This window comes from Silurus aristotelis, assembly GCF_946808225.1.
Source record: "Silurus aristotelis genome assembly, chromosome: 8".
Classification (NCBI taxonomy): Eukaryota; Metazoa; Chordata; class Actinopteri; order Siluriformes; family Siluridae; genus Silurus; species Silurus aristotelis.
In genome coordinates, this window is record NC_139581.1 from 16,227,675 (window position 1) to 16,241,379 (window position 13,705).

General features: G+C 38.1%; 1 protein-coding gene across 2 annotated transcripts in view; it reads left to right on the forward strand.

Moving 5' to 3' along the window:
* Positions 1-13,018, forward strand: part of dph1 (diphthamide biosynthesis 1) — a 93,403-nt gene extending 80,385 nt beyond the window's left edge. For both annotated transcript variants that reach the window (XM_083548704.1, XM_083548705.1), the window contains 4 exons: positions 4,124-4,224; positions 8,105-8,183; positions 11,183-11,314; positions 12,231-13,018. In XM_083548704.1, the coding sequence (XP_083404830.1) occupies positions 4,124-4,224; positions 8,105-8,183; positions 11,183-11,314; positions 12,231-12,284 (366 nt within the window). In that variant the 3' untranslated portion in view covers positions 12,285-13,018. The remainder of the gene's footprint in view (positions 1-4,123; positions 4,225-8,104; positions 8,184-11,182; positions 11,315-12,230) is intronic.
* The last annotated feature ends 687 nt before the right edge of the window (positions 13,019-13,705 follow it).

Below are 13,705 nucleotides of genomic sequence, written 5' to 3' on the forward strand. Positions count from 1 at the left end.
CACAAATGAGACCAACATGAAACAGCCAATCAGCTTTTTGTTATTGGTGCTCTGGTTGGATTGTACCAATGGAGGTTAGTTTTCAGCTATGGGGAAATCCAAGTTTAGTAATACTTGGCTTGAAAAAAAATTATTTAGTATTATGAATTTAGTAATAACATATTTGTGTGTTTTTTGTGTCGTGATAAAGGTCCTAAGACAGGTCTTGAAATTGGTCTTAAAAAGTCTTAAATTTGACTTTTAAACAAACATAATATGAAACAGTTTGTTTAAAAGTCAAATTTAAGACTTTTTAAGACCATTTTCATTTGTCCTGGCTTGTACCACATCATCATTCAGTTGTTCATTTTTTTCTTCAGACAGTGAAATGCATGCACACATAAATGATTTGGACAGTCTATGGTTAGTGGTTTGTCTATGGCTTGCTGCACGATGTTCCTTGGATGCATTTATCTTTTAATTTGCAGGTTGAATGTATCTGTAGGTTTCTGAATTGTTGCTGCTATTATCATGAGTTTCATTATCAGTAAAAATTTGTAAAACCCCTTTCAAAAGCATGCAAGTCCGAACTATGTAATGACCTCCACCACGTTCAACTGATGAACTTGTATTTTTTGGGATTGCTGAGCATAACGTTTCTTTCTCCACACTTAGGTAGACATGAATCCTAGTTCCAGAAATTGTATGGCTTATCTCTGTTTCCGATCTAATCTAACCTTCTGATTTTTACTGCCGATGAGGGGTTTGCATTTTGTTCTTTGGCCCATTCTTCTGTCTTCTTCTTGTAAACTGTGGCTTGTAAGACCTTTACCAATGCCTTGTGGACGGTTTTGGTGGTTGGTGATGTCCCTGAATGTTCTTTCAGCGTTTTTCTTCACAGCAATATTTCTTTTATTAGCTGTCTGGCTGTCAGTATACTAGTAGTTTCTTTCATTTTTTTACGACATTCTAAATTGTTGTGTTGGTTATGCCTGAAGCCTTTGCAATGCCTCTGTTTACTTTTTTTTTATGGCTTGCTTTTTTTCCCTACATGTTGGTTTATATGGTTTAAATAACAATTGATTCTTCACAGACAAAGCATAGGGCTCAAACTAAGAGTAGACATTCTGACCTTTGAATTATTTAAACAGTCAATCTAAGAGGGAACGTCTGGGCAACAAGAAACAAATGTCAGTCACATGTTTCAATATAAAAAAAAAATGACTTAAACAATGGCTAGCTTTAAACTGAAGGTGCAATGTTCTAAATTGTTTTAGACAAAAAGCAAACTCTGATCATCATCTCATATTTATTTGAATATCTCAAATCCAAATGTTGAGGGACTGTATATATTCTGTCAAATTTCAGATTCCAATTTAATAAATACTTAAAGCTTAATACAGATAACTCCAAGCAAATCTTACATTCTATTCCTTTTTCTGTAATGGAATGTGTGCAGGGTCTTAATCAGTACTCAGAATTGGGAGGGGTCTTTTTCAACACCCCATTGCTTCCTTTGGCTCCTTTGATCTGCTCATTTTTGTTTTTCTCTCATGTATTGTGTTTGACTTTGTTTTGACTGATTCTGTCTTAATTGGTATGCATAGGCGAAGGGAGAGAGAGAGAGCGAGAGAGATTCAAGGATCTTTCCAACATCTCCCATTTTGCTGTCAAATGAGATTTTTAAGCCAACATGAATCTCCCTCTGACTCTCATAACACTGTGTCTCCCAGATGAGATCTATACGAATACCAATCTCAGACAAATAGACATTCAGATGGATATTCTGATGGAATAAAACTGTAGCCGTTGTCTGTGTCTAAAAGAGTAAGGCATTAGTTACTGTCAGCCTTCAGCTGTCAAACTGTCACATGTGAGAACGAGTTGAGTTTGAAATATTGGAACTGGTTGGTGATTACATAGATTTATATGTGTAGCTCTTTTTATTATTGCAATTGATTCAAAGCAGCTTCATGAAGGAGTAAAAATTTGAAAAAAGCCAAGTGTACTGTAAATAACATGAGACAGAAAAGTAAAAAATAAATAAATAAATAGAAATTCGAATTCAGCTAAGGTAACATAGGAAATAGCTAATGTTTACAATCTGTTAACACTGCATTGGTGGCTAACATACGCGAACCTGACAGTGTTTTTAAAAGATATCTAGTCATATTTATATACGTTTATCTTTGCATCTTCACTGCAATAGCTGGTTATTTAGCTAATGTTAGCTAAACCAGCCAAAAATTTGTAGGAGTCTGTTTTAGCCAAACTCAGAAACAGTCCCGGTTTTAATGCTAACGAGCAAACATGACTCAATTTCTAAGCAAATTTGTACATACTTTTGTCATTAAATGCTGCATTTTTTAATTATAAATAATTCTGTTTATAAATTTTACTGCCAGTACTAACATAAGGTAACCTGACAGTATATTTCTTATGACTTTTTCAAATAGTTATAAAAGAACTACCGTAGTTAAAAACTACAAAAAATAGTCATAGTCATGAGGTCAAAAATTTTTCCTACATAAAAAAAGAAATTGCACAAAATTAATAAGTAATTATAAATCTGTATACATATTATTTACAATGAAAATGTACTGAAGAGAGAAATAATAAATATATAAGATTTGCAGTGTATTTATATATAAATAAATCAATAAAAACAAGAGTCTAACCAGTTCATTGACTTTACCGAAGTATTGGAATCGAGAACAAGCTAGGGCCATGGGAGTATAAATTGTGTGCTCAACAAGTACGATAGATAATATGGAGCTAGGTCTTCAATGATTTATAATCCAGTAACAGTAATTTATATTTTGTGCCAAATTTAGTTGGAAGAAAATATAAGACAGATATGGGTGATTTGGCAAATAGTGTTAACTATGCTAATTGCACCTAAGCTTCCGATGTAAAGCACTACAGGGAAAGCAATAATGGCACAGATTCTTTAGATTTTGGATATTCACATTCACCCTTTTTTGATGTGTGGTTCATGATTATTTCGAATGTATTGCACTTCAGATTTGCATTTTAGCATAAATCAGACTCTGTGCCAAAGTTTATTTGGATAGAAATGTAAGACAGATATGGGTGATTTGGCAGATTTTCCTAGATCGGGAAGCAGTCTGGCAGCAGCACTGTGAGCCAGCAGGTGAGGAGACTCGGTACCTCTGGAACGAGTCACTGTTCTAAGTATATATCACTCATTGCTTTCAAGCTAATGTAAATGAAGATGTGTTTGCTCTTAACTCCACCTGCTATAATCCATTCATTTACTCGGTGAAGAAGCGAGTGAACTATACTACATTTATTTATTTATTGTTTGTTAAACCTTGGGGCTTTAAAGCTGTTAACAGCTAATGTTCACTCTTGCGATGTTCTTCACTAGAAATATGTATAGCCCAAAGCGTTTGGGGCTGTGTGTAATGTTCTTCAGCTTAAGAGTTATGTATTCATATTGCCTGCATGAAGAGTATTGGAGTAAAGAGGGAAGGGTGAGCAAGAGAAGACATCGGAGTGGATGTGCATGCACAGTAGAAAGTGTCAGGAAAGCCCTTCACTACTACTTAAAATGACATTGCAATGTATATGTTGTTTGCAAGGAATTGATTTCCTTCACCATTCACTAAGCTTTCTGTTACCCAGGGCAACACAGGTATATAATTGTAACACATATATATCAAGCAGGTAACACTAGTAATGGCGAATCAATCTTTACAGTCACAGTATGAGAAAATAAAGCAGGCATTGTAGAGAATAATGTCTATATGTAACTAGCTATAAAGTAATAATAATGTTTTGTCAAATCATTTATGTCTGTATTGTAGCAGAGTAGTTAATGGCCTAATTCTCTGGTTTAAATGAGTTTCAGTACACATGTCTGTTTTTGATTTTCTTGTCTGGTTTGAGATGTTTGATGTCTGGCAGCAGGATAAGTTCTGGCCAAAGTAGCAGTGTGGCCATTTTTTGTATGGAAAGCTAGACAGCCCCAGGTCATCTGGTATTTTGCTGTGATGAATACATTTATAGTCTTATTTCTTTTTTCCACCTGTATTAACCCCACATTCCATCTGTATTTTTCTCTCTCTCACACCCAACAAACCCCCCCAATTTCTCTCTTTCTCTCATTTTCTCTGTCTAGCATTTGGAGGAGAAGCTGAAGGCACTTGGCAGGTCATTCACCAGGGTTCTTCTTTCAGAGATCTTCCCGAGCAAGCTGGCATTGATGGCAGATGTTGACACGTGAGTTTCCTGCCATCTTCATGCAGAGTCACGTTCTTACTTTTACGCAATTAAAAATCAGCTCATCACTCTTCAAACGATTGCAGCCATCCCCAAAACACGGGGTGTATTAATTTCGGGTTTAGTGCCCCTTAGGGACTTGCAAGCACAGAAAGAAAAGAGGAGAGCTTTAGTTTGACAGCAACACAAGATAACACTTGTGATGGCATGGCAACTTTGTTTCATAACTAACCATTGTTCTTTTACCTAGAGGGTACTGTGACTGCCATTTAAGATGTCAGTTCAATTACTACCAGCCCTGGAGTTTTTCTCTTTAGCAGCTTGTGTTATTGCAATGGGCAATACTGTGCATATTGCATGTTAGGACACACACATACATACACAATGCTATTCATTAAGTCACAAGTCACTTCGGACAACACACAAATCGGATTTATTTCCCATCCAATGCACAACACAATGTTGTGTATGCTATGTGCACTGCAGCCCTGTAAAGCACTTTCAGTGAACTCTAATAGTTTTCCACACCGTTTTTGATGAGCCTGATCTCAATAAGAAGCACCTGCGGTCAGATGGAGGGATATGAGGACACCATACCAAAGTTAATTCCTGGAAACTGTAGTAAAGTTAGGGCAAGTGGATTTGGCCTTCTGCCTCCCTTGTGACTCTCTTACGCCTCTGGGTTCGACGCTGCATACATAATCCGAGCAGAAAGTAACAGATAGAAGCTCCCTCTCCAGCCTTCTTTCACTCTTCCCCTGCCAAGTGCCACCAGCATCAGAAGCACATCATTTGGTGTGTTACATGGGTTCTGGTTTTATTCTAATTTCGAACGATAACATGGCGCTGACCTGGAGTTAACCGGTTGACTCGCCTACAGAAGGCTGAATAACATAATCTCCGCTTTAACGGAGTCTGATCTGTGCCTTCGGGTAACAGTAGCAGACTGAGCGAGAGAAGGAATAGAGATTGAGTTGAAGCCCATACAGCCCATGTGATTGCATACTTGCAACGTTAGCAAATACTTTTTAATCACAACGCTTTCATGCGGTGAGCTGTTGTTCACACGGTACTCCCCCATGGCTATGTTAATTGCACCTAAGCTTTCAATGTAAAGCACTACAGAGAACGCAATAAAGCCAATTATTCTTCCGATTTTAGATTTTTACACGAGGCTGCGCTCCTTTTTTTTCATGTGTGATTCATGATTATTTCGAATTCATTGCACTTCAGATTTGCATCTTAGCATAAATCAGACTCCCGTAAAGTTCTTATTCACCTGCTCTGGTGTACGCCTGCCCATTTACTGCAGCTCTGCAAGTTAAACTGTGAGCACAGGATGAAGTGGCTAATTAAAATGTATTATTCCTGGGAAAGTGAGGAGCGAGGCAAGTTTCCAGGCCTTCCTGGTGCAGGGAAGCCCTCCCTTTTTCGGCACTAATCACATCTCTCTCCACTACTCGCATAACCCTCCCTCCATTACACTCTTTCATTGGAGCGCCCGTCTCTCATAGTGGTGGTGGGTGTAATGATGAGCTGAAGAGGACTCTCATCATGGCCATATTCAGTGGGAGCCAAACCGAGGCGTCGTTGCAATACTTTGACCTGTCATCAGCTCAGCATTTGGTGTTGAAAGGAGTGTACAAGTCCTCCTGCATATCTCCTACAGCCTGGAGGATTGTGTGTTCTTCTACATGCCTTTCCCACCTGCGGGCAAAAGGGACAGCTGATGCTGTGTCTTAAAATTAATTAGCGTGGTAAATTTCAGCACTCTTGTTTACAGCACCTCATACAGACCAAGCTAATATTAGCACTTAACATTGTTCACTCTTTTTTTTGTTGTTGTTGCTCCAAGTAGCCTGCTTCAATCCACATGAAGGTTGCCTTCCTCCCCCTGTCCTCCTCCTTCTCCTTTTCCTCCTCCGTTTCTTCTCAGCCTGCGGGCTTGTGGGATCCTGAGCCATGTACACCCACACACCTTCACTTTCAAATCCTCCCTTCCAGCTTACAGTGGCCTCCACTAGAGACGCTCTCACGGTGTAACAATGCGAAGGGCTCAGAGCCCAGTTTCAGTATGTGTTACTCGTCCAAAGTGAATAATGATGCTGGTTCAGAGACGTTCAGCTCAGCATATCCGTTTTACTGACGGGTGGGGGATATGCTACTGTAGAGGAGGCTTTTGGTTGTTTTTCGATCAATAAGTGGTTTAATAGTCGATTGAAAAAAGGTGGAAGCCGGACGAGGGAACATTTTTAGTTAAAGCCCCTTATCAATTCCGCAGTTCAGATGAAAACAATATAAGACTAAAAGCAAGTGTGAGTGTGGGAGAGAAAGGATGTCAAGATGTCAACTTGCCTACATTTCACAACTTGAACTTTTGTACGCCTCCAGATGTCGTTGTGTAATGCAGAACAAAATGTTGTTCTTTTGGAGGTGATTGTTTTCCCTGCATGTGGCCAGTTTGTTTTCGTTTGAATGTTTTTAGACTGGTGGGCTTCCACCCTACAGAAACATTCCAATAAGTATCATGGCAAAAATGAATACCCCCTTGGTGCAAATGTGTGTGAATGGTACTTAGCAGTGGATTGGCATCCCATCCAGGGTGTATTATAGCCTTACGGACAGTGTTCCTGGGATTGGCTCCAGATCCACCACAGCCCTCTTAGGGCCAAGCAGTTACTGAAAGTGAGTGAGTGAAGTTGAAGATTGGAAAAAGGGCAAGTGATGTTTTTCTTTAACACTCTTGTTTCATTGAGTCTGTGCCAAATGTAGCCACAGATTCATGCTCTTGGCTTGCACATATGTGCCAAGATTTGACTTGTTTTGATGTCTGAGATGCATTTCTTTCATTTTGAACCAGTCTAACCATTCTCCTCTGATCCCTCTCATTAAGAAGGTATTTTTGCCCATAGAACTGCATCTTCCTGGATGTGTTTTGTCACCGACATCACACTTGAGGTTTGATGCTTACATTAACTAAAACTATTGATCTGTATCTAAATGACATGCTGTTAATATAATTGACAGATTTGATATTTGCATGAAGGGTCTTCCTTTTAAAGTGGCTAATGAGTGTATATTAGCACTGTCTAATCTCCTAGTAGCCATGGACCCCTTTCATTCTCCAGGACACATATTATATGAATGATTGTATTATGTATTAGACATACATCTTTTACTTCATGAGTTTTCCATTGCTGAATTTAATTATAGGCTTGCCTATTTTTGAGTTATTGAAATTTCAGATAATTTGTCAAACATGCTTTTAACCGGTGATTGTATAATATATACCGTATATATATATTATAAAAGCATTAAAAGCATGTTTGACAAATTATCTGAAATTTATTTATATATATATATATATATATATATATATATATATATATATATATATATATATATATATATAAATTACCAACTGAAGTAATTTTTGTGGTGAATTCTATCACTTTTTCAAACCTCTAAGGGTCCCTGGATTTCACTTTGAGAACCACTGATCGATATGCCTGCTCCCTCACCACCCTTTCATGCCCCCCCACACCCCATTGTTCATTTTCCTGATGTTTTCCCCCCATTGTCTCTTACTGTGTTTGCTAGCTCTATATAGACAAGATTGTGGTAGCATATTTACTCTGGCTCATCTTTCCTCTACCTCCTTCCACCTCTTCCCCTCTTTGTTTCTCATGTTGCATCCCTTTGTACTGCCTGATAAAGACGCAGCAGCTCAAAGCAAACATCTTTGCTCCTTAGGGTTGTGCAAATGTACTTTCATATTTACAGCAGGGGATTCTGAAGCGCACACCAACACAGTAATTTTTGCACCAGAGCATCGAGTTGTGCTCTCCCATTTGATTTGTTGATCTGTTTCTCTTTGCAGATGGGTTCAGATTGCATGTCCTCGTCTGTCAATCGATTGGGGTACTGCATTCGCCAAGCCCCTGCTGTCTCCCTATGAGGTACACGCATCATACATTCACCACCTTTCACTATTAAAGCCAAGAGAGGAGATCTCATTACACCTGCCACCTGGACCTCACTCAGTACAGCATCTCAGAACTTATTTATGACTCGAATGAGTCCGAATATCACTTTCCCAAAGGAGAGAATTCGGATTGCCTTGTTGGTTTGCATGCATGAGTGGCTTGTGATTAAAATTCATGCCTGTGTCTGATTGTCAGTTCTTTAGTTAAGAATTCTAGGAAGGGGTTACATTTAGCATGACCCCTAATCACATACCTGTGCTAACCTATTGGATTAGTCTACTAACTGAGTACCTGTTATGTAACCACCTAATTGTTTATTTAAATATTGCTCAAAACTAATGCACAGCATATTGTTTCTTCATTTGACAAAACGTTCAAATGCGCCTCAGTGTGTTTTTATATGTAGATCTCTGGTAATATTTGCTCATTTGGATTTCATTTGGTAGCTCCTATTGAGCACAAGGTACAGTAAGATTGTTGTCCTGCAGAAATGGTGCAGAGATATCCTAGGGTACCATAACTTTAATCTTGGTGAAAGCAGATTATATGCTGTGTGCAGTAAAATTTAATTAATAAAAACTACAAAATCACTGTGTGATTCATAAATCTCAAGGTGTGATCGATCAAGCATATGTAATTCAGTACAGATGTTCTCCAATGCCTTCAATTAAACTGTACCCCTGTATATATACTAGTTTTTTTTTTAAAAGATGATTCGAGGGATTGTTTTTACAGATTACAGACCCTTTACATTTTAAAGGTAATGGAAACGAGGATGAAACATTTATGAACAAACTAAATGCATTGCTCCCTCATGATATGACTGATATCACTGAATTTTTACCTTCCATGCTTTAAGCATTACAAAGGGCTAAAATCAGCTGCAAATTACAGCCTCATTAATATTTTCTTCATTTAGGCAATAGGTCTATTCTAATAGACTTTTTTTTTTTTAAAAAAGGGGGAAAATGATTTGCTTAAGTAAAGCAAATCTAATTTCAGAACCTGTGTAAGAGTGCGTCTGCATGTTTACAATCTTATATCTATTGATCTATCTTGCATATTTCTTGTTGGGTATATAGAAAGCAGGGCAAGGTGTTCAGATATTAAAAGAGTTCTGTGCTTGGCTATGGTACCATAGCGCCTCTCACTGGCCAGCTGTCTTTACGCTTGCTTTTTCACTTACTATCGGATACTGTATATATTCACTTTCTTTTCTGTCTCTCATTTTAATCAGATGTAATGAGCGTACTAGTACATCTTGATTTATTCCATGACAAAGCTGGCCCTGGCTGCCACAAGGCTCACCCTGTGCCAAGTGTTTTACAGATCGAGCCTCAATAAAGGCTTGGCTTGGCTTTCAGCTGCCATCTAGAATATTACTGTTCAACCCCTGGGCTGTGTGTTCAGTTTTTCTGTGGTCATGTGACTTTGAGACTGAATCGTTCTTGTATTTCAAGTAGCACTAGAACAAAGCTTTTTCTGATTTGATATGCTCCCATTTTCTCTTCTTTTTTCTATTGAACATGTGCATGGCTGACAGGGTGAAGCAGTGAATATGGTACAGGGCTGATTCAAACAAAAACACCCCATAATATAGAACCTCAATTTTCCCTGACAGCTCGGTTTACGTTACATTTGGAGCAAAAATAAATGCAGTACATAATACAAGTGCTGCTCTACTTCAGTGGATCTTAGTGGTTTTGTTCTTTTTTCTATTTTATTCCTCCCATGTGTCTTTTTTTGCTATTGCAATAGGAAGCAGATGAGAGAGAGAGAGAGAGAGAGAGAGAGAGAGAGAGAGAGAAGTGAGCCAGTGGTTATTTTCAGTGCATCTTATGGTATATTTATAGTCAATAAGACACAGTTGTCAGCACAGGGATTAGCAGGAACAACTAACACAGCAGTCAGGAAGCCATGGACTATTGTACAAGATAGAGAGGCAGAGCAAGAAAATAATAAATATAGTAAAAACAAAAGGAAAGCATAAGTGGAAAACATGGCAAGGTTGGGTTTGTCAGGAGCTCAAAAAAGTGAAGGAATAGATGGATGGATATATGGATTGGGTATGGAATGGGGCTGAATGCAGTAGTAGAGTGTGTGTGTGTGTTTTACTGGGGAGACGATGAGAAAAATCCATCAAATCCTGATTTATTATTTGTAGCCGTGAGACACGTCTCTGTTAACAGACTCTGCATGAAGATTTAAAACTTCCATTATAGAGTGTAATGCCATGCTTGAGTGTGCCCTTCTTTTGAGCGGTTGCGGAGAAACGAAGATCGTGTTAAGGATTGATGAATGCCTTTTGCATGTGCTCCGATATATTGAGTAGAATTTGTTTTTGTGTTGTAATATTGTAAGAGTCCTCAGGACAACAGTTCATAACCAGAATGTGCCATCTTTTCTGTGCTATTAGAGCAGTCCGTTCGAGAATTTTTCATCCATGTGGTAGGCTGACAGGCCCACAAGCCCAGAAAAACACGTATTGATTTTCTTTTTTCTGTGGTGTTGAAACTACTCTTAGGGGCTTTCTTCTCTCTGATTTTAGTGTTGGAAGAATCTATGAATGTTCTTGGCTTGCATCTAAATCCCCAATCATGAGTCACAGCAACTGGCAGATCCATTTTGAGCACTGGAACTGCAAATAGATGCTTTGAAATAACAATAAAGACACCAATAAAACATGCGGCTTTCGATCAGGGCAGCTTTAACTGCTTCATAAATCCCAGTTGGAGCTTTATGGGATTTGACTGCATATTTGCTGGTGCAGTTTTCGCAGCTTTAGTATTATTAATCAGCAATGTGCGAGCAGAGTATCATTCAATAATAATAGACACACAGTTTGTTTAATATAGAATATTTTAAAATCAACTGTCATCAAAGAAGCAAGTGAAACTGAAGCAGTTGGAAATATGCAGATTCTTTTTTATAAATATGAATAATCTCTCTCTTGCATTGGGTTTACTCTTTAGGCAGCTGTAGCTCTGCAGCAGGCAGGATGGCAGGAGGTGTATCCAATGGACTTCTACTCTAATCAGAGCTTGGGGCCTTGGACCCCTAATCACCCAGACAACCAATCACAACGGCCACCACGCAAACAGCAGGTATGCATGTTTTGGATTGCATGAGCATAGTGACATTTGTTTAGAATGATTGATTCCGAGGTATTTGGTCTGTAGATAGACGGTGGGTGGATGGTATTTGGGCTTATGTCTGGTGGTGTTTAGATAACAGAAAAATATAATAGGCAAAGAAAGGAATATGGCATGTGCTGAGTCATGGTCTTAACTTGAGAAGAGACTGAGGTGAAATAAGATAACAACCACTAAGATAAGTGCTTCTTAACTCCCTGGCACAGTTTGAGGTTTTCCTTACTCCTGACATTCCTGATCCTACTGATCAGCTCACTGTTAACATGTTAATGAGCTGTGGTGAGTGTAATAAGTGTATGGAGAGCGTCACACTGTGCAGGGCAAAGATTCAGCTTGCTGGAGTTAAGAACTCTTGTTCTGTAAAATGAAATATGAAAAGTTGACGTTGATATCAAAATATGTAATGCATCATGATGAAATGTTGGGTATTGTTGCCACTCTAAGTTGCCTGTGCTTTTCTACCATCATAATTGCATACCAGAGCTCATACTTGACTGGGGCAAAACTTCATGTATTAGCTCCAGTCATTCTGGATTCCCTTTATTCAATATTACTTACTTCAGTACTTACTTACTATTTGTTGTTGAATATAAAAAATGACAAATTTTTTCAGAATCCACTCTATTGTTATGTACTATAAAAAAAATCTTGGTATATGATATTTCTGCTCTCAGTGAGCATCTTACGAAGGTAATACTTTTATCTTTCACGGTAGAATCGGGTTGCATATATTTACAGATACAATAATGGAACGATGCATGTCGACGTAATTGTCTGCTCTATTATGTTCAGCCATCACATAAATCCATAATGAGTAGATAAAAATAAAGTGTAAGCACCTCCTGTTGTGTTCTCTTCTCTCTTCCAGAAGGCAGACTCACGCTGTGAGCGCACTGTCCCCTGTGGCTGCCAGCGCGAATGAACAGCACACTCACACAGCAGCATCCAATCACTGCACCGCCTCAGCGTCTGCAGGAGACAGCCAATCAGAGGACTGGGTGCGTCTCTGTTGTCAGAGCAGCGTGCATATTGGCACACACAAAAAGCAGTACATTAAATCCGCCCATCTCGTAATATTGCAGGAGAGAGAGGAGCTGGTTCTGTGTGTGTGTATACTAGAGAGAGAGAGAGATAGAGAAAGAGAGAGAGAGATATATAGATAGATAGAGAGAGAGAAAGAGAGAGAGAGAGAGAGAGAAAGCAGTGACCCTAAAAGCACATTGTTTGTTTTATATTGCAGCATGTGGGTGGCTTGTTAAATGCAATCATCTTGTCTCTGTCCTAGAAAGATCCTGCCAGACACTTTACATTGTTGACCTTCATGCATTTGATTGAAAGCGAAATTGAGCTGCTTTGAGCAAAACAATACCCTTTTCCCTTTTAGCTCTGTCATCAATGCTTCTGTGACACAAATTGCAGAAAATGTCAAACTTGGGACATGTTGCATTATGCGTTTTACCAAACACTGTATTTAATGCACAAAGCCAAATGAAATATCAGAACTGCCAAACATTTTACTGAGTAAGCATAGCTGCAGAATAACACAACACAATACTGCAACTGTTACCAGGACAGATCAGAATGCAGCATTTAGTGTCTGCAGTCTATGTCTAGACTTTTTATGTACTTACCATTAAATCTGACTATTGAACATTACATGAAGGTCTTCTGTATTTATTTAACATTTATTCAATAGCGACTTTGCCATGGTCAGGGTCACGGTGTATCTGGAGCCTATCCCAGAAACACTGAATGGGATGCTATTTTTAGCTGAGTGCAAAAGTTGACAAATCTCTTCTTTCCCTAGGAATCATAAACGACATTTATTAAATGCTTTGCAGATATTCATGCTTCCATTTACTCTTTTATTCATTTATTCAGATTTTATTTCACAAATGTAAAAATGTTTTGTTTTAAAGTATGATCCTATATATATATATATAGTAAAACACATTTTTTAACGAATTCGGTAAATGCTAATAGGACTTTCTAAATTAAATATAAAAATGTTTAAATCATGTCATTTGACACATTATATTTGCATTTTTAGTAACACAAATAGATATTAAAATGTTAAAAAATGTTGTTTATCCTACATGCAAAGTCTCATATGTCTCATCCCTGTGTTTGTCTTTTACCATGTTCAACTTCTGTTTTACTTACATAAGAAAAGCTGTTTTGCTTTTAATGAATATTGATAGTACAACAATCAAAGTTATATAAAACTGATATTACAATTTTGCTATCTTCTGACTGGAACTTTGTCTTTGGCCTGTTTTTTTTTTTTCCTCAGTAGATTTTTAATTCACCCCTGGGTGGTCATTTTGTCTGTTTTATGTTTGT